General features: G+C 43.3%; 1 protein-coding gene across 1 annotated transcript; it reads right to left on the reverse strand.

Annotated features, from left to right (window-relative positions):
- Window positions 1–7,455: 7,455 nt before the first annotated feature.
- Window positions 7,456–22,260, reverse strand: ism2a (isthmin 2a). Its single transcript, XM_069662168.1, has 6 exons — window positions 22,068–22,260; window positions 15,108–15,344; window positions 10,812–11,106; window positions 9,312–9,446; window positions 9,117–9,185; window positions 7,456–8,555 (listed from the first exon to the last, which is right to left on the reverse strand). The coding sequence occupies exons 1-6, from the start codon at window positions 22,191–22,193 to the stop codon at window positions 8,038–8,040; spliced, it is 1,380 nt and encodes a 459-aa protein (XP_069518269.1). The 5' UTR covers window positions 22,194–22,260; the 3' UTR covers window positions 7,456–8,037.
- Between the last annotated feature and the right edge of the window lie 596 nt (window positions 22,261–22,856).

Here is a 22,856-nt window from a genome sequence, read left to right on the forward strand (position 1 = left end):
TATATACATACTACATACATACTACATACTACATACTATATACATACTACATACTCTATACTATATACATACTACATACATACTATATACTACATACTCTATACTATATACATACTACATACATACTACATACTATATACTACATACTAAATACTATATACTACATACTATACCGATACATACTGGAGATTTTCTCCGAATCAGTACAACATCCGGGTATTTTTGGCATACTGCACATTTAGCTTTTGTTTGCATACTACATATTACATTTAGGCCACATCAGGACGTACTGCTAGTGTAGTATGGCATTTAGAACACAGCACTTTTCTTAACACAAACGTGTTACTACAAAAGACTTCATATAACTTTATTTTTACTATTTTACTCTTAAAAACAGAAACAGTTTTAAACTACAGCAGGGGTGCACACACTTTTTCAGCATGCGAGCCACTTATAAAATGACCAAGTCAAAATGATCTACCTACTATAAAAATGCAAAACATATATTTATTTATTGAGAATTCTATATATGTACAATATATGTTGGTGTACCTTGCCTAACTGCATGAACCCATATTGCACAATACAACTCTATAAATTTTTTGTCATTACCTCACTCTGATGACTTGCACTGAATGGAATCAGCCAGGGATGCATAGTCCGGACAGTAGCTGCTGATAGCCAGCCTTAAGCACACTTCCAAATGATCATCAGTCATGGTGGAACGGTACTTGGACTTAACGATCTTCATGTGGGAAAAGGCTGACTCACATAAATAAGTGGAGCCGAATAACGCAGTCAAGGAGGCACATTTCCTCATGTTGGGGCACTTTTCCTCTGTGAGTAAGTTCCAGAACTGTCCATGAGCCCTGGACTTCAGCTGAATGTCAGCCTGTAGTGTAAAAATCTCATCCTCCACTCCAGAAGAGTTCAGGTGAAACAGTGTTGAATGAATGTAGCGATTGGCTCGAGTAATGCAAAGTCTCTTGAAAGCGTCTGTCAAACTCTGATAGACAATTGTCAAGCTAGTTAGCTACACGGAAAAACTCCTTAATCTCCGGACAGAGCTCTCGAAATCTTTGCAGGAATTTCCCTCGACTAAGCCATCTCACGTCAGTGTGCAACAACAACTCAGAGTGGTCGCAGTCAGCCTTCTCCAGATGCGCACGGAACAGCCGTCTTTGAAGAGATCTGGTGCGAATAGAACAGGCGATCTTCGTTGCCACATCCATTATCCCTTTCATGTTGAGCATTTTTGCACATAACGCTTGTTGGTGTATTATGCAGCGGTAATTGAGGAAGTCCGGGAAAGCATCGTCCTCCCTGCACTTGGCAATAAATCCATTTGAGCGGCCAACCATCGCGGGTGCTTCGTCCGTGGTGATGGACACCAATTTGCACACTGGGAGCTGGGTTTTCTCCATAAAGTTTTTGAAAGACTGAAATATGTCCGCTCACTGTTAACAGCTCCTCTTTTGCAGTCACATCAGTAAACACCATCCGAATAAAAATGCACAACTGGGCTGTGTCACTCACGTCTGTAGACTTGTCCAACTGCAGTGGGAAATACTCGCAATCTGCAATGTCCTTCCAAAGTTGCTGGGTCAAATCCTCGGCCAAGGCTTCACTTCGCCGTGTAACTGTACTTCTTGACAGCAGGAGAGCTTTGATTGAAGACAGTATTTCTGGTTTGTTTTTAAAGTCTCGGAACAACGAGTCAGCTTCTTTAACAAATGCCTCTTTTATCATCTCTCCATCTTGGAAGGACTTCTTGTTCTTAATGATGAAGTGACTCACCCGGAACGATGCTTCGGTGGCTGCCTTCGCTTTTGAAGTTAGCTGTGAGAAAAATGACTGCTGTCCAGACAACTGGGATTTTAGTTCCTTCATCTTTCTCCTTCTCAGCTCGCTTTAAGGAGGGAAGTCGGTGTCATAGTTTTTATGAACAGTCCGAAAATGCCGCTCCACATTTCCCTTCTTCAGTATAGCGATGGTAGACTGGCAGATGAGGCAAATGCACTTCGAAAATGACATAGTGAAAAAAAAGTCCACAACTCTTTCTTTTATATCTCATTACTCTGTATAAAAAACTGATGTCCAATTGCAAAAATATATAATTAAAAAAAAACAAAAGTAAACACTGTCCCTCCATCCAGTTGGATTTTCTTCTTCTTCTTGTTAAATGCAGCAAAGGCAGCTTCTTATAAGCTTTATATAGGCTGGCCAGCATTCACACAAATTGCGAAGATGAGCCATTTTCCCTCGTTAATATCAGTTAGATTAAGTACTAAAATTAGCAGCATGGTAATAAAAGTGATCAAGTAAATATAACTGCATGTGAAGATGAGCATGTGTTTCAAACATTCTGTAGGCTTTATACTTCAAAGTGTGGCTTACAATTTATCAACAGAGATGTTCAGTACATAAAATAGTGTTCATGATGACACAATGTCTGAGTAAATTCTGTGATTAGGCCGATAGATGTCACTGTCCTTCTCTGCCCATCATCAATGAAATAACTTTTTTTTGGATCTGCCAATCACAGCTTCTGAAAGAATGTGTCATACCTAGCAATGGGGTCAACCGCGCCTCCTCACTAAGATAAAGGTTTCTGTCCCTTCCTTTCTCAGAGTTGCTCTGAGAGTGTTCCTCAATCACTTCTAGGCTAGGACTCCTTGCTAGAAATTTTTAAGCAAAGTTAGGACCTCTCTGACTGATTTTTTTGCTGGTTATGAAACAGATATATAAAACATGTGAAATTATTCTGATTACTCTATATGACCTGCAAAAGCAAACCAGACCATCAGCGACAAGATTGGTTATTTCTATATAGTTATTGTTGATGCCTAAAAGAGCTGGCAGGGGGGTAGGTGTCAGACAAATCGATCAGCTGCACGTTGCCTTTGTGTACAGTTTCCAGGGCAAACATGGGTGATACATAGGACAGTTAAAGAAAGCAGGATGATATTTTTTGTTAAAAACCACCACTTAAGCATGTACAGGATAAAATCCTGTGTCCACAGGGGGCACCAAAATCAACACAAATCTAAAGTTCCTCACAGTAGCTTTAAGTGAAATATTGCATAATAAATAATAATTGCACATGAGAAGTAATTGCACAGACATAATTAGTTAATTAATTAAACATGGATAAATAGAAAAACTGTGCAACAGTGCATTATTATTATTATTATTATTATTATTATTATTATTTATGACTCAAACTCTTTCTGATCAAACATGTGAATCACCAGAACACACAGACATGAAGCAGCTCTGTTTTCCTGTTTTTATGAGGACATTAACCCCTCTGACCGACACTCTCTTCTTTTATCTCTCTGCAGGTAGTAAAGCAAACACCACGGCCACCGTGTTCCCACAATGCCTTGTTTTCAGAGCAAACAGATGCTGTCTTGGTATCATTGAACAGAAACCTCGTCCTCCTGCTGTACACTTTGAAGTCTGATTTAGAGGTGAGAAACTCTGTGAACCCAGAGGAGGACGTCTCCTCTGTTAACACACCTCTGCTGTGTGTCTGTGTCGGTGTGTGTGTGTGTGTGCGCGCGCTAATATAGATAATAATAAAGTAAAAAGATAACAAGGTAATACAATAATAATATGGTAAAAATAAGGTAATAAGATAATAATAATAATAATAAGGTAATTCGATAATATGGTAATAATAAGGTAATAAGATAATAATAACATGGTAATAATAAGATAAGAGAATAATACGGTTATAATAAGTTAATAAGAACAGAGTCAGAGTGTGATCTCTGAACAGACTGAACAGAGAACATCTGCTCTGTGAGCAGCAGGACCTTAGTGAGCTCCAAAGTTTCTCCTGTTGTGATGAGGCAGCTTTTATAATCCAGACCTGATGAAGGCCCGCTTCAATATGACATTTACTGACACACCTGAGACCTGCTGCAACTGGAGCTGACCTGACACTGAATGAAGTCTGGATCAGGTCTCACATCGGGTCGTAGCTATAATGAACTGCGTGGTCCTGTGAGGATCTAATGATGATGTATTCCTCCTCTCTGTTAGATATTGCATGTGCATTACATGGGATTGATCTGTAGAATCTCATTCTTTACAAACTGTAAAATGTTCACAGCCACAGAAAATTCTCTATTTTTACCTAATTTCCTCTAAAATCTTGCTGCTGTTCTGACCTTCGGACAGTTCAGACACATTTCTTTAGAAATGTTTTTGCTGTCTTTATGTCTGATCATATAGAATAAGAAAGGTGCAATAATGCCTCCTGATACCAAACCAAACAATGGCTGTTACACATTTTTTCTACAGATCACATTTTATTTCATTCCAACAGCATTTGATATGCTTCACTGTAAAAACACTAACATTCAGTAGAAAACAGAATGCTGTGTACCTGAAGGTTTGAATGTGAACATTCACAGCTTGTAACAGAGAAACAGCACTGAAGTTAAAGCCAAGGCTGAGTTATCATGAATAACAGAGCCAGCAGTGTAATGAACAACAGCTTCTCATGCAAACAAGTGAACTCTTAAACAGACGTTTTTTAATGGGACTCTGGTACCACAGGAACAAAAACTTTTGTTTTCTCATTCAAATGTTTCTCTAAGTTTTCTGTTTTTACATCTTTCTCAGGACAAATTGTATAACTCACACTCACTACTGAGAGAAAACCTGCAGCCCTCTCTGATCAGGTCCTGAGAGTCCTCATGAGTCTGTACAGGTCTACATAGTCCTCATGAGTCTGCACAGGTCCTCAGAGTCCTCATGAGTCTGCACAGGTCCTCAGAGTCCTCATGAGTCTATACAGGTCTACATAGTCCTCATGAGTCTGTACAGGTCCACAGAGTCCTCATGAGTCTGTACAGGTCCACAGAGTCTGTATGAGTCTGTTCAGTACCACAGAGTCCTCATGAGTCTGTACAGGTCCACAGAGTCCTCATGAGTCTATACAGGTCTACATAGTCCTCATGAGTCTGTACAGGTCTACAGAGTCCTCATGAGTCTGTACAGGTCCACAGAGTCTGTATGAGTCTGTACAGGTCCACAGAGTCCTCATGAGTCTGTACAGGTCCACAGAGTCTGTATGAGTCTGTACAGTACCACAGAGTCCTCATGAGTCTGTACAGGTCCTCAGAGTCCTCATGAGAATATACAGGTCCTTAGAGTCCTCATGAGTCTGTACAGGTCTACATAGTCCTCATGAGTCTGTACAGGTCTACATAGTCCTCATGAGTCTGTACAGGTCCACAGAGTCCTCATGAGTCTGTACAGGTCCACAGAGTCTGTATGAGTCTGTACAGGTCCACAGAGTCTGTATGAGTCTGTTCAGGTCCACAGAGTCTGTATGAGTCTGTACAGGTCCACAGAGTCCTCATGAGTCTGTACAGGTCTACAGAGTCCTCATGAGTCTGTACAGGTCCACAGAGTCTGTATGAGTCTGTTCAGTACCACAGAGTCCTCATGAGTCTGTTCAGGTCCACAGAGTCCTCATGAGTCTGTTCAGGTCCACAGAGTCTGTATGAGTCTGTACAGGTCCACAGAGTCCTCATGAGTCCGTACAGGTCCACAGAGTCCTCATGAGTCCGTACAGGTCCACAGAGTCCATATGAGTCCGTACAGGTCCACAGAGTCCGTATGAGTCTGTACAGGTCTTCATGAGTCTGTACAGGTCCACACAGTCCGTATGAGTCTGTACAGGTCTTCATGAGTCTGTACAGGTCCACACAGTCCGTATGAGTCTGTACAGGTCTTCATGAGTCTGTACAGGTCCACAGAGTCCGTATGAGTCTGTACAGGTCTTCATGAGTCTGTACAGGTCCAGAGAGTCAGTATGAGTCCGCACAGGTCCACAGAGTCCGTATGAGTCTGTACAGGTCCTCATGAGTCTGTACAGGTCCACAGAGTCCGTATGAGTCTGTACAGGTCCTCATGAGTCTGCACAGGTCCACAGAGTCCGTATGAGTCTGTACAGGTCCTCATGAGTCTGTACAGGTCCACAGAGTCAGTATGAGTCCGCACAGGTCCACAGAGTCCGTATGAGTCTGTACAGGTCCTCATGAGTCTGCACAGGTCCACAGAGTCCGTATGAGTCTATACAGGTCCTCATGAGTCTGCACAGGTCCACAGAGTCCGTATGAGTCTATACAGGTCCTCATGAGTCTGCACAGGTCCACAGAGTCCGTATGAGTCTATACAGGTCCACAGAGTCAGTATGAGTCCGCACAGGTCCACAGAGTCAGTATGAGTCCGCACAGGTCCACAGAGTCCGTATGAGTCTATACAGGTCCTCATGAGTCTGCACAGGTCCACAGAGTCCTCATGAGTCTGTTCAGGTCCACAGAGTCCTCATTAGTCTGTTCAGGTCCACAGAGTCCTCATGAGTCGGTTCAGGTCCACAGAGTCCTCATTAGTCTGTCCTCTTGTTCAGATGTTTGTGAGTTTCTTCAGAGCTTCTTTCAGAAACACTCTCCACTCAGCAGCTCCCTCAGAGAATGCCGATTACATACGTGAACATCCCTCTTCAGTAAACTGGCTCTGATTATAGATCATGATGTCATAAGGTGTGTGATCACATAGTGATGACATCATAAAGTCTCATGTTTCACTGCTGCTCAGACGTGTTCATACAAATCCTCGCTGCGTGTAACCACAGTTAAACTGTGAAACATGGACTCTCTAAAGAGTTAAGTTTCAGTAAAACTTTGAACATTGACAAAACTCTTTCAGATTCATGGAAATCCGACGATCAAAGGTAAGAGGTGAGTCCTCGTGTCCCTGATGAGAGCCCAACATGTTTCCACAACTGAAGAGCGTCCTCCGCGAGGTCATGTTTCTCTAACAGGCGTCTGAAAACCTGCAGCAAGATTACACCTTAAAACAACAGAGGTGGCCTGAGCAGACCTCTGATCAGCAGGAACACACTTCAAAGACACACACACAAACACACACACACACACACACACACACACACACACACACACACACACACACACACAGGGAGCAGAGGAGGTTAGGGTCCATCTATCAAGGAGGTGTGTTAACTTCCTGTTCCTCCTCCTCCTCACATTCTTCTGTTTCACTCAAGTTTGTTTTTCTGTCAAATTAAACATGAAGCAGAGAGAGTTCATCACTCTCTGTAACACACAGAGACACACACAGTGTTTCAGAGAGAGGCTCAGCTTCCTGTTTGAAGGAATACAGAACCAAAGAAAACATCTAAACACCTGAGCACAAACCAACAGTGACCTTGAACGTGACCTTCCTCAGAGGACAGAGCGCTTCTTCATCTTCAGCTCTGTATCTGTGATTCTTGCTGTCTGCTGCCTGTTGTCCTCACAAACACAGTTTACCTATGTTTGTGAGGACAACAGGCAGCAGACAGTCTTAACGAGCTGTTTGGGTTAGGGTTAGTTTCAAATGATCTGTAAAGTCTGAGACAAAGTTCCAGAAACGTTCTGAATATTCTGATTTTATTAAAGACAAACACGGCGGCAGTTTACACACAATCTGTTTGACTTAATTCCTGTTTCAATCAAAGGATGTGATTAAAATGGTTCACTGGCCAATAAATAAACTCACTCACACACACACACACACACGTCCATCAGAGTAGCAGCAACATAAACAGGGGTCAGCTGATCGTCCTCGGACTGTCCATCTCGTATTTTCTCGTATGTTTAAAGAACAAAAGTCTTCAGCAGTTTTCATGTTTCATTCATAACTTCACATTTTTTCATTCTTTGTTTAAACAACTGAAACTCGTACCGACTCCATCACTGTAAAACCAGTCATACATTTTAAAACAGTGATAACATTTGGGTTAGAGACAGTGCAGCCCATTGTTGGGGATGGAGTGGAACAGGGTCCAGTTGCCCCCCAATCATCAGTACTCTCTGGCCTCTCTTATTTCTGTCTGAAACTCTTCCTCGGGGGGGTTCTCATCACAGTGTAGCCCATTGCTGGGGGTCTGATGAAGTGGAGCAGGGTCCAGTCGCCCTTGTTGTCCCCCCTCCGTCATTGTTGCCCCCCCGATCATCAGTACTCTCTGGCCTGTCTTCGTTCTGTCTGAAACTCTTCCTCGGGGGGGTTCTCGTCACAGTGCAGCCCGTTGTTGGGGGGTCTGACGGAGTGGAACTGGGTCCAGTCGCCCTTGCAGAGGATCCAGGGCAGCACGTCTACCTTGTAGTGCAGCTCAGGTGAGAACTCGGTGCTGATCAGGTTTGGGGCTCCGGCTCCTTTTCCCCGTGTGATCAGTTTCAGCTGGTCGTCATAGCAACAGTGCTGCGCGGCTAACGTAGTGCTATCGTAGGACAGCATGGAGCGGATGCAGAACCTGGCTGAAGGATTGTAGATGTCCAGACGTTCTTTGGGTCCGCTGGCGTCCCTCCAGCGGTATGTCTTCCTCAGCTTGGTGTCCGCGATGTTGACGGCACTGTAGACGGCCTCAGAGGGGTAAGAGCACGGGCAGCTGGGTAACTCTGTGAGCACCTGGTGCAGGTACTTCTGCAGGAAGTCGTTCTTACAGCTCAGCCACTTCTCACAGCTGTCCACATCTGCAACATGAGGGGGGGTAAAATGAAAAGGGCCTTAACATTCTTCATGCATAGGGAAGATGAAGGCTGAAGCTGGTTGTTTGTCAGTAAATAAAAGATCATAAGTCTTGCTTTGATTTACTGACGACTGCTCACAAAGAAAGCTTTAAATGTTGCATTAAAACTCTTCTCTGTTCATGTCGCTCTGCTCACACGTCTTCAACTGGATTGTGATCTCCTGCTTAACTTTGGTCTGTTTTCAGCGTGAGGAGAACCTTCAGATTTCTGCTGAGCAGACACATCCGACAAAAACTACAGAAAGTCAAATGTTTGTGGAAGAGTGGACGTTTCAGAGGAGCAGACCTCTGCATGCTGAGTGTGTTAATGTATGAAACAGACTCTTAAACTCTGAGTTTTAATGTGTGAATGGAACAGCACAGCCTCCATTCAGACTCTGTTAATATCTAAAACAGATGCAGTGCGAATAGATCATCGTGTTTCAGGTATAAAGGGAAACCTGTAGATTATTGTGTGAATGAACACAACAGGAAACAACGTACGGTACAGAGTTTCTATACGTACTCGTTTGCAGAGAGTCTGAGCTGTTGGTCATCTGGACGTTTGGCAGTTTAGTCACTGAGAGCGGGGAGTCTGCATGAGAGAGGCTGTATTTATTACATCAACATATAATGGCTCCTTTTTCTTTAAAAAAGTCTTTAATAAAAACTTATAGCTGATTTTCACAGTCTCACACATCACAGACATTCTGCTTCTTACCTCTGCAGACCTCCAGGTCACATGAACGGGACTCTGTGGCAGTGCACGCGTAGCCGCAGGAGCGAGTGCGTTTCTGAGTGCCGTGTCCACAGGTAGCGCTGCAGGGGGCCCAGTCACTCCAGTCCTCCTCGTACTCTAAAAAACAAAGAGAAACAAGTGATGAAGAGGAGAAGGTTAGGGTTAGGGTTAGACACAGAGGAAAGATGGACGGCAGTGCAGACTGTCGTTAAACTGTAGAGTAAAATATGAGGAGCTTTGAAGACGGCGGTGAATTCCTCACACAGCTGGTGTTTGTGAGTTATACAATTAAAGAGCCGAGTAACGACAGCGTGGGACCTCTGAGACATGCTGCTCTGTGTTTAAACTACACTAACAGGAGGGGGAGGGGGACTTCAAAAGACTGAGAGGAGGAGGGGGAGGAGGAGGAGCAGGGGCAGGGGCCAGTAGGACATAAAGTCTTCTCTCAGTGAGAGTGATGAAGGCTGTTTGAGAGTAAAACTCAGCTTTCACACAGGACAAACAGAGTGAAGAGAAGAAGGCGTCATTAGATACATGAATGCTCTTCAGTTTACACAGTTTATTAAATCACACACACGGGAATGTTTCAGTGCAGTGTAAAAAGGTGTGAAGGGTTACTGCTGTCTGTTTCCTGATCTTTACTCTGCAGTAACTTTAGTTTGTGTTAAAGTTCTTAATGAGGCTCTGTGAAAATCAGAGTCAAGAGTCATGATCTATCTGATGATCAGAAGTCCGGCCAGCGAGTAGCAGAGTAGAGGAGGAACGGCGAGAGGAGACGTAACTAACACTAACACTACAGTCATTGAACTTTCCATCAGCGTGAATATCTGCTTCAGACCGACACGAGAAGCTGTTCTGCTGCAGACTGAGCCCACCTGAGGGCTCCAACACGCCAAGGACACCTGAGGGCTCCAACACGGCAAGGACACCTGAGGGCTCCAACATGCCAAGGACACCTGAGGGCTCCAACACGCCAAGGACACCTGAGGGCTCCAACACGCCAAGGACACCTGAGGGCTCCGACACGGCAAGGACACAAGGTAAAGGTGTGTGTCGGGATAGAGGAAGGGACGGGGAGTCAAGACTGCGGCTCCACCAGCTGATCTCTACTGCACACGCCCTGGATACAGACGATGGCAGCGCCCGCTCTGGGGGGGTTTAGGCTTCATTTATGTACAATGAGAGGAGGAGGAGACGCGTCGGCCATCTTGATAAACAGTCAATGGTTCAAGCAACTGAGTTAAAACAAAAGTTTAACACACTGTGACATCTGTCATATTGACGGGTGAAAGCAGCATTCAGTTAACTTCTATCTGTTTAGTTAAACCTGATATTGGGTGTAAGCTCGCCTCTCCCCCCCCCCCCCCCCCATAGATAATGGATGTATGTATGGAAGAACCTGATAATATATAATAATATTTTATGATTTATGATATTAAAGCTAATATATGAATTGAAGTTGTTTTGTAGAGATCCTCTTACCATAGTTATCTTTTGTATCCCAGTCTTTGCTCCACTGACCCCCCCAGTCTCCCCCCACTCCGCTCAGGACGGGCTCTTCAGGGTCGTAGTTGTAGTCCTCAGGCTGCTCCTCCAGACTGGCTCTTCCCAGCCCGTTCTCCATCTGATCTGGGTACTCCCAGAACAGAGGCCAGAACAGCTTCCTGTGGCTGTTGGCCCACTCTGATGATGTCACTGACCAGTCGTTACGCTGGTTTTCTTTGGCCAGGTCCATCTCCACCTCGGTCTGAGTGTCGTCCACCACCTCGATGGTCACCTGACAAAAACACACAGTTATCTCTATGAATGTGGGCGGAGCAACACCTTTAACAATCAGTGACAGCCTCCTCCAGCCTGGATCGCCTGTCTCTCCTTACGCTCAGAACTGTCAGCACAGACGTTCACTCTCACTCAGATTGGACATTTCTAATCAGCACTTTTATTGATATGAAGGATTTCTCTCCAAATTCTTTAGATTTTTTTGCTGTTTTATTGTGTTTTGTTTCTTCAGACTGTCAGATAACCGATGTGTGGCTCCGTGTAATCGTGCATCACTGATATGAGATGATTTTATAAAGATAAAGTTTAAACATGTGCTCGGTCTGATTATAGCCCTCATGATTCCTGAGAAGGAAGCGTTCAGCTGGTACTGAGGGTTCCTGTTTGTTCATAGAGACAGAAGGAAGACGTCAGTGCAGCACAAGGAAAGAGATAAAACATGATTTATGACAAAAAACAGGTCCTGTGCTTGTCTCAATCATTTCCCACCGCCAGGGGACACACTCCAAAAAAACACTAAATTCACCCTCTCACCATAGAATTCATCTAAAATGTTTTATAGTATTTCTACAATCATAAAAATATATGTATATATAGAGATGTTTTGCTATCATGACTAACTTCATATGTTGATACGAGCGCTCAGACATGATGATGTCACTGCTGTCAGTTTATCTGAAGATCAGATTAAAGGTGAACTCTGTTTTTATGAAAGAGGTTTATTGTGCAGCAGGGAGGAATCAGAGATGATAGTGGGATGGAAAGATGAACTGATAGCTGCTTCTGACTCTATCCTTCACACAGGCAAACACACGTATACACAAACACACACCAAATAAGCACACTTAAACACACATCAACAAACCTGTCAAGACAAAACCCAGATTTCCTGATTACAACAGCAACAGTTTATAAAGACGAAGCAGCAGCGAAGGACAGAGGCTCCAACATTAAGCTGAATATAATAGAGGATAAAGTGTCTGACTGTAACTCGAGTGATCCAACAAACACTACTCTCTATACTCTGATCATGACTAAAGAAAATCATTCCTGAAACACAATCAGAGCCATATTCAAATATGGAATATAACACAGGGAATACAGGGAACCAGACACAGGACACAGAGGAGTGTTAACAAAAGCAGTGAGGAGATACTGAAAAAAGGAATGAAAGAGATGTAGAAACTGATAACTGGAAAAACAAATACTTGAAAGGCAGCACAAAGTTAAAAAAACATCATGTCCCAGGAAGAACAGCCAGGGAAAAATACTAATGAAAACTAATTTCTTCAGGGTCAGAGAGGGACTTCCTTTTTGTTCAGTTATGGAATCTGGAGATGCAGCCTTTCATTTTGTATTAGTTAGAAAGCAGAAGAGGAGACGTTCTGATGGGACTGAACCAAACATGAACACAGATCCACCTGGAACCACTGCTGTGTTAACAAATACTTATACTTTGCACAAATAGGTAAAGGCCTAGTACCTCTCACTTTAAAGCAGTAGTTTAGGTTTTTTGAAATGGGGTTGTATGAGGTACTTATCAATACTAAGTGTACTACGTGCAGTTCATAACAGTCAGCAAAGGGGGTGTGACCTCATGATTGACAGCTTGGTAGCAGAGTAGAGGAGGAACGGCAAGAGGAGACGTAACTAACACTAACACTACAGTCACTGAACTTTCCATCAGCGTGAATATCTGCTTCAGACCGACACAAGAAGCTGTTCTGCTGTTAAACACGCCAGCATGCCAGATCCTTGCTGTATTTTTCGGTAAGTTAAGTGTGTGTGTTTTTATTAGCAGAAGTGGCTACGGCAGCTCCACCTGCCGATCTCTACTGCGCAGCTCGGGCTCCAAACTACGTTTACCATCGCAAAATGGCAGCGCCTATCACAGGGGCTATTTGGGTATCAATATCGTACAATGAGAGCAGAGGCATCGTCCATCTATATATAGTCATTGATACCTACGCATGCGGCGCACATTATCAGATCAGCTGTTTGGGTTAGCAGTTTGTAGAAGTAAATAAAATAAAACAATAAAAACAATATTATGGAAACGCCAAAGTGCCGTTCACGGTGGGGACCCGAGCACATTGTTTATCTTCATGCTGTGAAGTGTTTTTTGATGTATGTCAGCCGTTTGTGTCAGAAAGTGCAGCGGCTAGCACCAACTGAAATCAAACTTCACTTTTTTGAAGATGCCACCGTTGGTGCTTGCTTGTTTTTTTCCAGACTGTTCAAACAAAGAGGATCCTGATTAACTTAGAGATTACACCGAGTTCTATCGAGTGGTGTTAGATAGCGGTGGCTAGCTCCACTGTAAACATCAACACTCCACACTGAGACAGCTCCATGTCTGCACCAATCATTTTTCTAAAGAGGATTATGCAAAACTAACGCCGAAGGATCCGGCTGGACTCAAACAACCGCAGAAGTTTCCCCTTCTCTCTGTTGACCAGTCTCATCTGTAAAAGTACCTCCTCTGTGTTCTCTGGTTCATAAAATTATCCTCTAGTCTGTCATCATCTTTTATTTGTTGTCCCTTCTGCAAACCGCTGACCCACACAGCTGTTGTGATACCATGCGCTGCATGTGTAGGTATACAGGGCTGTTGTGCACAGTGAGATATAGTGCCGAGGGAAGGGGCTGTCTGACGTCAGTGTGAAGTGGTGACGAAAATATAAAAACATAGTGTGCACTTAAACTGAAATGCTGTTTTAAATGTAGGACTTCTTAAAGTGGCTAAAGTGCAGCTGTGCTTAGCTTAGCTTCTGTATAGAAACTCCAGCCAGCTTCTCCTAACAGGCTGTGTTGACTGTGATATACGTAGTACACTTACTATTGATAAGTTCCTCATACAACCCCACTTCAAACAAACCAAACTATCCCTTTGGTATTCACCTCTCCCATTCTTTGCAACAGTCCTTCAGATGAGCCTATTATCTCATTTCAAATCCATCTGGAACTTTCATGATCTGTGTAAATGTGATGTTCTTGTTGTGTGTGGTTGTACACTTGACTTTCCCAATGTTCCAAAGTTATAGGTCATTTGGTTGGATGGTTATTGTTCAAGGATTATTGTAGTCAATTGTTCATCAGTTAACTTGTATAATATTGCTGAATGTTTTATAGGATATTATGCAAATGTTCCTGTAACCAATTTAATTTAGTTATTTGCCATTTGCTTTTATTTTTGTTTAAAAATACACATTCAATGATCTAATATGAAAATTATTTATACAATATTGAGACTATGACAACGTTGAGTTGGATAACTTTGTTTCACAGGACCCTCTTTAAAAGAAACAGGGTTAGGGTTTATCCTCAAATCAACAGTCAATGCTGAACTTTCTGCTACTGGAAAGCTTCGTTTGACTGGCCCTTGGTAAGTTACTTGGAAACATACAGTAGTTGATATGACGCAAAACAGGGCATGTTGATTCTCTGCTGAACTCATGATAATATGAACATCTCACTGTGTTGACCAGGTAGTAAATATCCGAGCCAAAGAGTCAAACTTAATTTCTGTTTAAATTCACTCCACAAGTCAAAACACTTTTCATAAACTCCACCAGGATTCAGCTTCACAGGCGCACAAAAAAAGGACCCGTTGACCTTTTATATTCCACTCTCATATGTGTTTCATTTTCACTTTTCTCTTTTTCTTTTATTTCTCTGAGGGCTGTGGAGATGTTTGAAGTTCAAGGACTCGTTGGAGTGCCCTGCTGTTAAAGGTCCAGCATGTGGAAACTTTAGACACTGCTCTGACTCAAACCAGCTGTGCAGCAAGAGGGGAAGCATGAAGAAAGAGAGACATGATGGTGAGGACAGAGAGCAATGGAAGAGGACTCTGTAACCCCCCCCTTCTGTTATCAATAGTTTAAACTAAAACACCTGCATGGAAGATATGAACCCTTCAAGCTTTGAGAAGAGACCTGAACACATTTCCAGTGATACAATCAGAACATATCGACTTTTACCCCTAATATTATTGTCTACCTGAATGTTGGGGTTCTGGGAGCCCACATCTGCATTTGCCAGCTCTGGAAAGTTCCTCAGGTCCAGGATAAAGAGTTCAGGGTCTTCCTCAGGTTCAGGCGGGGGGAGGACACCCTGCTGATGGAGCTGAGACCCGCGGTGTCTGGACCTGGGAGAAGACGAACCAGAAGGCAGAGTCTGCAGCAGATTCTCCTGTTGGAGCTTCTGGAGAGTCTGCAGATCGTTGCCATGACTAGGCTCTGCTATCACCTGAGACGGGGAAGACAGAGACTGTTGTCAGACATAAAACTAGAGGTTTGAAAAAAGGAGTTTAACATTTTTTGACCATGAGAAATGCGATAGAAAAAAGTCACAATGAGCCTTTTCTTGTTAAAACAGCCAACACAGTGTCACATACAGTCACATACATGATACTTCCACATAATGTGTCATAATGTGGCTACAAAAAAGAATAAGATGAAAACAGCAAACTATGTTCATTCATGAACTGACTTCTGACAATAAGTGATGTGATTATTTCAGCCAAAAGGAAAGAAAATATATTGAACGATTACAGCTGAATGACTTTTGTTAAACAGCCACACGGTGCTACAGCCATTATCCAAGAAGAGAATTATCACCCTTCTTATGACCCCGAGTGAATCTGTGTCATCCAGGGAATGTGGAGTGTTGAGTTTGGATCAATTTGAAGGTTAAGAGTGGAACATTAGGTGTGACGGCCATGATTTAATCTTACCGAGACATTCAGTGATATGGAGGACATAGAGACATCTTTTTCATCCATTTTTGACTTAATTACGTCAGCTCACCCTGAGTCAGACTGTGAAACACTCTGAATGACTGTACTCTGAGTCAGACTGTGAAACACACTGAATGACTGTACTCTGAGTCAGGCTGAAACACTCTGAATGACTGTACTCTGAGTCAGACTGTGAAACACTCTGAATGACTGTACTCTGAGTCAGACTGTGAAACACTCTGAATGACTGTACTCTGAGTCAGACTGTGAAACACTCTGAATGACTGTACTCTGAGTCAGGCTGTGAAACACTCTGAATGACTGTACTCTGAGTCAGACTGAAACACACTGAATGACTGTACTCTGAGTCAGACTGTGAAACACTCTGAATGACTGTACTCTGAGTCATGCTGTGAAACACTCTGAATGACTGTACTCTGAGTCAGACTGAAACACTCTGAATGACTGTACTCTGAGTCAGACTGTGAAACACACTGAACGACTGTACTCTGAGTCAGACTGAAACACACTGAACGACTGTACTCTGAGTCAGGCTGAAACACTCTGAATAACTGTACTCTGAGTCAGACTGAAACACTCTGAATGACTGTACTCTGAGTCATGCTGTGAAACACACTGAATGACTGTACTCTGAGTCAGACTGTGAAACACTCTGAATGACTGTACTCTGAGTCAGACTGTGAAACACTCTGAATGACTGTACTCTGAGTCAGACTGAAACACTCTGAATGACTGTACTCTGAGTCAGACTGAAACACACTGAACGACTGTACTCTGAGTCAGGCTGTGAAACACTCTGAATGACTGTACTCTGAGTCGGACTGTGAAACACTCTGAATGACTGTACTCTGAGTCAGACTGAAACACTCTGAATGACTGTACTCTGAGTCAGGCTAAAACACTCTGAATGACTGTACTCTGAGTCAGACTGAAACACACTGAATGACTGTACTCTGAGTCAGACTGTGAAACACTCTGAATGACTGTACTCTGAGTCAGACTGAAACACTCTGAATGACTGTACTCTGAGTCAGGCTTAAACACTCTGAATGACTGTACTCTGAGTCAGACTGTGAAACACTCTGAATGACTGTACTCTGAGTCAGGCTGAAACACTCTGAATGACTGTACTCTGAGTCAGACTGAAACACTCTGAATGACTGTACTCTGAGTCAGGCTGTGAAACACTCTGAATGACTGTACTCTGTGTCAGGCTGAAACACTCTGAATGACTGTACTCTGAGTCAGACTGAAACACACTGAACGACTGTACTCTGAGTCAGACTGTGAAACACTCTGAATGACTGTACTCTGAGTCAGACTGTGAAACACTCTGAATGACTGTACTCTGAGTCAGACTGAAACACTCTGAATGACTGTACTCTGAGTCAGACTGAAACACTCTGAATGACTGTACTCTGAGTCAGACTGAAACACTCTGAATGACTGTACTCTGAGTCAGACTGAAACACTCTGAATGACTGTACTCTGAGTCAGACTGAAACACTCTGAATGACTGTACTCTGAGTCAGACTGAAACACACTGAATGACTGTACTCTGAGTCAGACTGAAACACACTGAATGACTGTACTCTGAGTCAGACTGTGAAACACTCAGATGTCTGTTCAATATGAGTCTGGTCCTGCTCGAGGTTTCTGCCTGTTAAAGTGGCAGTAAGCAACATGAAAATTCAATAGAAATGCTGACACAAGTCACATAGAGTTTGTACAGAGTCTCTTTGATTGGCTTGTTACATGGAACACTAACCCTGAATGCCTGTGTGTTTCAGCAGTCTAACTACGACTGCATGACATCACTCATTGGTTTGTCGACTTCACTGTGCTCTCCCAGGTTGTTTTTCTTGGTTGTTGAAGTGACCATATTTGGAAAAGAGGGTGGAGCCTGAGATGAGAGTGGGGTTAGCAAACGCTGAGTTATCAAAGCTGATCGGTCTGTGCCCGTGGCTCATTCATTAGCTTCGGATGAGTTAACTAACCATTTTATTTTGCACAGAATAATATTGTATTTCTGGTGGTAGCTGACCTAATTTATCTAACAGACTAAAGAAGCCTAGAGAGCTCGAGTGGAACAAAGCGGACCTACCGTTCGCTCGCCTGCCTCTCAGGTAAGAGAGGGTGGAAGGTAAACAAAACATTCAGGGTGACTCTAAAGAACCGGTCTTCATCACTACAGCCCGTCAACTACTCAGTGGGGAAAAGGCAACATAAAACAATGGTCGTTAAATAATTTGGGTTTGATAAATCACTCCCAGTTATGTCATGTACAGTCCATCATGAGGGCATGTTTATTCATGAATAGAGTAGTGTGCATATAGAGCTGTTTGTATATAGAGCTGTATATAGAGTTGTGTGTGTATAGAGCTGTCTTTAAAGAGAGCTGTGTGTGTATAGAGAGCTGTGTGTATGAGACCTTACATTTAGCAGAGCCGGCTCATGTCTCTTCATTAAAAACCCTCAGAGGAAAAGAATCCGGCGCGTACACAGGATCATCACATAACACACACACACACACTGAGATACATAGATTAAAATATTCAGTTTCCTCTTTACCTCGTGGAGAGCGCAGGACATTTGAGAGGAGTCCATCTCACACAGACTCTTCCACAATAAAAGCACACAACTTAAACTTGAACTGGCTGAAGAATTTGACGCCCTCTGCCAACTGTGGCTTCTGCTTCAGCATGAGGAGGGAGAGAGGACTGTCCATCCAGATGACTCTTAAAGCAGCAGTAACTCCTCCTTTAGCTCCCCTGAGATTCTTCATGAATGTTCCCTCCGAACCAAACTCAATGTCTCCCTGTTCATGTTCCTGCTGCACAGTTTACAGAAGTAAAGAGACGTTTGTGTTTTCAAATATTAACCTGGACCGAGTCAGGCTGCAAGACTGCCATAGCAACATGAGACCAAACTCTCAGTTTAATAAAAACACAGTGAGAAAGGATAAAAGAGTGAGAGAGAGAGTGTCAGAACAAAGAATGAGAGACAGTGTCAGGATAAAAGAGTGAGAAAGTGTCAAGATAAAAAAATGTGAGTGTCAAGATAAAAGAGTGAGAATGTCAGCACAAAGAATGAGAGAGAGTGTGGGGATAAAAGAGTGAGAGTGTCAGAACAAAGAGTGAGAGACAGTGTTGGGCTAAAAGAGTGAGAGAGAGTGTCAGAAAAAATAGTGAGAGAGAGTGTTGAGATAAAAGAGCGAGAGCGTGTTGGGATAAAAGAGCGAGAGAGTGTGTGGGGATAAAATAGTGGGGAGAGTGTTGGGATGAAAGAGTGAGAGAGTGTCAGGATATAAGAGTGAAGGAGAGTGTGGGGATAAAAGAGTGAGAGCGTGTCAGGATAAAAGAGTGAAAGAGAGTGTCGGGATAAAAGAGTGAGAGAGAATGTCGGGATAAAAGAGTGAAAGAGAGTGTTGGGATAAAAGAGTGAAAGAGAGTGAGAGATTGTCGGGATAAAAGAGTGAGAGAGAATGTCAGGATAAAAGAGTGAAAGAGAGTGTTGGGATAAAAGAGTGAAAGAGAGTGTTGGGATAAAAGAGTGAAAGAGAGTGTTGAGATAAAAGAGCGAGAGCGTGTTGGGATAAAAGAGCGAGAGCGTGTTGGGATAAAAGAGCGAGAGAGTGTGTGGGGATAAAATAGTGAGAGAGAGTGTTGGGATGAAAGAGTGAGAGAGTGTCGGGATATAAGAGTGAAGGAGAGTGTGGGGATAAGAGTGAGAGCGTGTCAGGATAAAAGCTTGAGAGTGTCCGAACAAAGAGTTAGAGACAGTGTCAGGATAAAAGAGTGAAAGAGAGTGTCGGGATAAAAGAGTGAGAGAGAGTGAGAGATTGTCGGGATAAAAGAGTGAGAGAGAGTGAGAGATTGTCGGGATAAAAGAGTGAGAGAGAATGTCGGGATAAAAGAGTGAAAGAGAGTGTTGGGATAAAAGAGTGAAAGAGAGTGAGAGATTGTCGGGATAAAAGAGTGAGAGAGAGTGTTGGGATAAAAGAGTGAGAGAGAGTGTTGGGATAAAAGAGTGAGAGAGAGTGTCAGGATAAAAGAGTGAAAGAGAGTGTCGGGATAAAAGAGTGAGAGAGAACGTCGGGATAAAAGAGTGAAAGAGAGTGTTGGGATAAAAGAGTGAAAGAGAGTGAGAGAGTGTTGGGATAAAAGAGTGAAAGAGTGAGAGATTGTTGGGATAAAAGAGTGAGAGAGAATGTCGGGATAAAAGAGTGAAAGAGAGTGTTGGGATAAAAGAGTGAAAGAGAGTGAGAGATTGTCGGGATAAAAGAGTGAGAGAGAATGTCGGGATAAAAGAGTGAAAGAGAGTGTTGGGATAAAAGAGTGAAAGAGAGTGAGAGATTGTCGGGATAAAAGAGTGAGAGAGAATGTCGGGATAAAAGAGTGAAAGAGAGTGTTGGGATGAAAGAGTGAGAGAGAGTGTTGGGATAAAATAGTGAGAGAGAGTGAGGGATTGTGGGGATAAAAGAGTGAGAGTGAATGTTGGATAAAAGAGTGAGAAAGGAAAAATATAAACACGATGTGTCTCTAACAGGGTTCGAGGTGCATTTATGCTTTTACTTGTTCATTTTTTGTCCGTTTTACTTTTACTAATATCATATTAGAGAGGTTTTCTACGGTGTCTGACAAGGCACATGCAAATGTCCAAAACAAATGGCAACCGACAGAAATAAAAACAAAACGTGCTGCAAAAGGCTGAAACAAATGCATTAACATCAAATGCGCTTCAAATATGGAAGTGCTCCAGGCCTGTAGGGGGCGCTCAGTATAACAGGTCTATTATTGATTGGAGAGAGAGACAGGGAGATGGGACAGTGAATTTATTAATTATCAGACTTTGTAACTTTAGACGCTGCTGGAGCGGAGTGTCTCTGTTGTTCATGTGACACTGACTGTAGAGCAAAAACACAAGGGGGAAGACAAGGCCGGGCCACTACCATACAGTCAGAGATCAACAGAGCTCAGTTTGAGGACAGGAAGGACAGAAGCACGGTGGTTTCCTTGCCAGGTGGACCGCTGGCATCCTGGGGTTTCCCCCACCGAACCCCCACTCAGGTCTCCCAGCGGTCTGTAAAACCTGGTGCTAGTTTGGGGACTGAACACTAACACACCCCTGTGCTCTGGGCCCTGACACCAGGTACAGTCAGCTGACAGTACCGCTAGCTAGACTGCTAACTTAGATCAGTAGCAATGAGAAGCAACGCTTAACTCTTGCTCTTAGCTGTTACACCGAGCGCCCCCTACAGGCATGGAGCACTTCCATTGTGTTGACTAGATTTGCACATTTTTTTGCATGTGTTTTCTGGGGTGATTTAACTTTTTTGTTTCTGTGTTTGCAGCATGTCTGATGTAAATGCGTTTGTTTCAGCCTTCTTAGAACTTTCTTTCATTTGCAGCCCATTTCCTCTTCTGAAAACTGCTCGGGCCAGTGCAGCCATAGTTTTATCTCTGCAGACACTGAAGAAGCGACAATGAGAGCAACAAGTCTGACAGTTACATGCTGAAATCAAAATGAACATAGTTTGTGTTACTACATCCCATAATACTAAACTGAAGGACTCCAAACATATTTGTATGAGTTTTGAAGTCTTGATCTCTGCAGACAGTGTCCCTTCATGAGACTCAGTGAGAGTCTGAGCAGGTGTGAAGGTCAATTCACCTGAGGACTGAATTCAGAAGAATGATTCACACAAATGGAGCACCATGTGTCAGATCATCTGCAGTTTGAACACGACTAAACAAAGTAAAATAACGAGTTATTTATACAGTGAGTATGTGTGTAACATTTCACCTGTTTACTGCCTGTGAATATGTAGTTTGTGTTTATTTAGATTTTTACAAACATGATCAGTTCTAATTTTAAATAATTGAACGCGCTAAATTTTGAATTCGTCCCCATTGTTGATATTATACCAGATAATGGATATTTGTAGTGAAACTGTTTCATAGCGATAAAGTCTGATTTATTCTTCATTGGCTGAAAGACAAACAGAGGACAGTTTGAATCTGATGGGATGTTCGATCAGTTGAACAGTTTGATGTCTGCGTAGGAAACCGCTCTCACATCAGGCTGAATCTGACGTCACACAAACTTCACCCCTTGGTATGAAAAGTTACTCTACAGATGGAAACGCTCTGAGCTGGGTTAGCAGACTGATGCTATGAGGACTAAGGAGGCAGATTTACCTGAGGAATGGACTCTGTGCTGTTTCTGTCTGAAGTTCTCTGAATGTTGGCCGGAAACGCGCAGACGGACACCGAGACCACCGCGAGGATCAGCAGCCGCAGAGGAGACGCTTTTCTCCGCTCCATCGGTCCCAAACACCGCGCGGATCTTTCCTCAGCGCGACAACAGTCCTGCAGGTCCTCGCAATCCTGCACAATCCCGCAGTTCATGCACACTTATTTAAACTCCCGCAGACTTCTTTAAATCCTGCAGACTCCTTTACACTCCGCACACTCCCGCAGTCCTCAGAAGTTGGAGTGTTTAAACATGTCAGCGAGAAGAGACCGACATCAAACACAAATCTGCGTCTTCGTGTTGCTTCTTCAGCGCTGCAGCTTCCCGCGGAGTCCCTTAGCTCTAGATAATATTAATGATAATAGAATTGATCCCTGATGTCTATTTGATCACTTTGTGAACATCTACGACATCTACGCTCAAGGAAGAAGAAACGTCCTCAGCTCCTCGGTCATCTTATAGAGTGACATCGAGTCAGTCACCGCGTCCTCTGTTTGCAAGTTTGTAGAACCTGATTGGCTGAAGGCCCCCTCTCCCCCGCCCTGTATGACGTCACGGGGGGGGGGGGGGGGGGGGGGTACAGTTTGAAATGAACAGGAGAGAAACTGCAACAGAATAAAACCAGATTCTATTTCACAACCAACTGTTTGATTTTACACTTTAATCAGACACAGAAACACCATGATCAGACGATGCAGCACATTAAAGGGGACATATTGCAGCTGTGCCATCAG

The sequence above is a fragment of the Semicossyphus pulcher genome, unplaced genomic scaffold (assembly GCF_022749685.1).
Source record: "Semicossyphus pulcher isolate SPU_LCO1_2020_fin unplaced genomic scaffold, fSemPul1.0.p SCAF_14, whole genome shotgun sequence".
Taxonomy (NCBI): domain Eukaryota; kingdom Metazoa; phylum Chordata; class Actinopteri; order Labriformes; family Labridae; genus Semicossyphus; species Semicossyphus pulcher.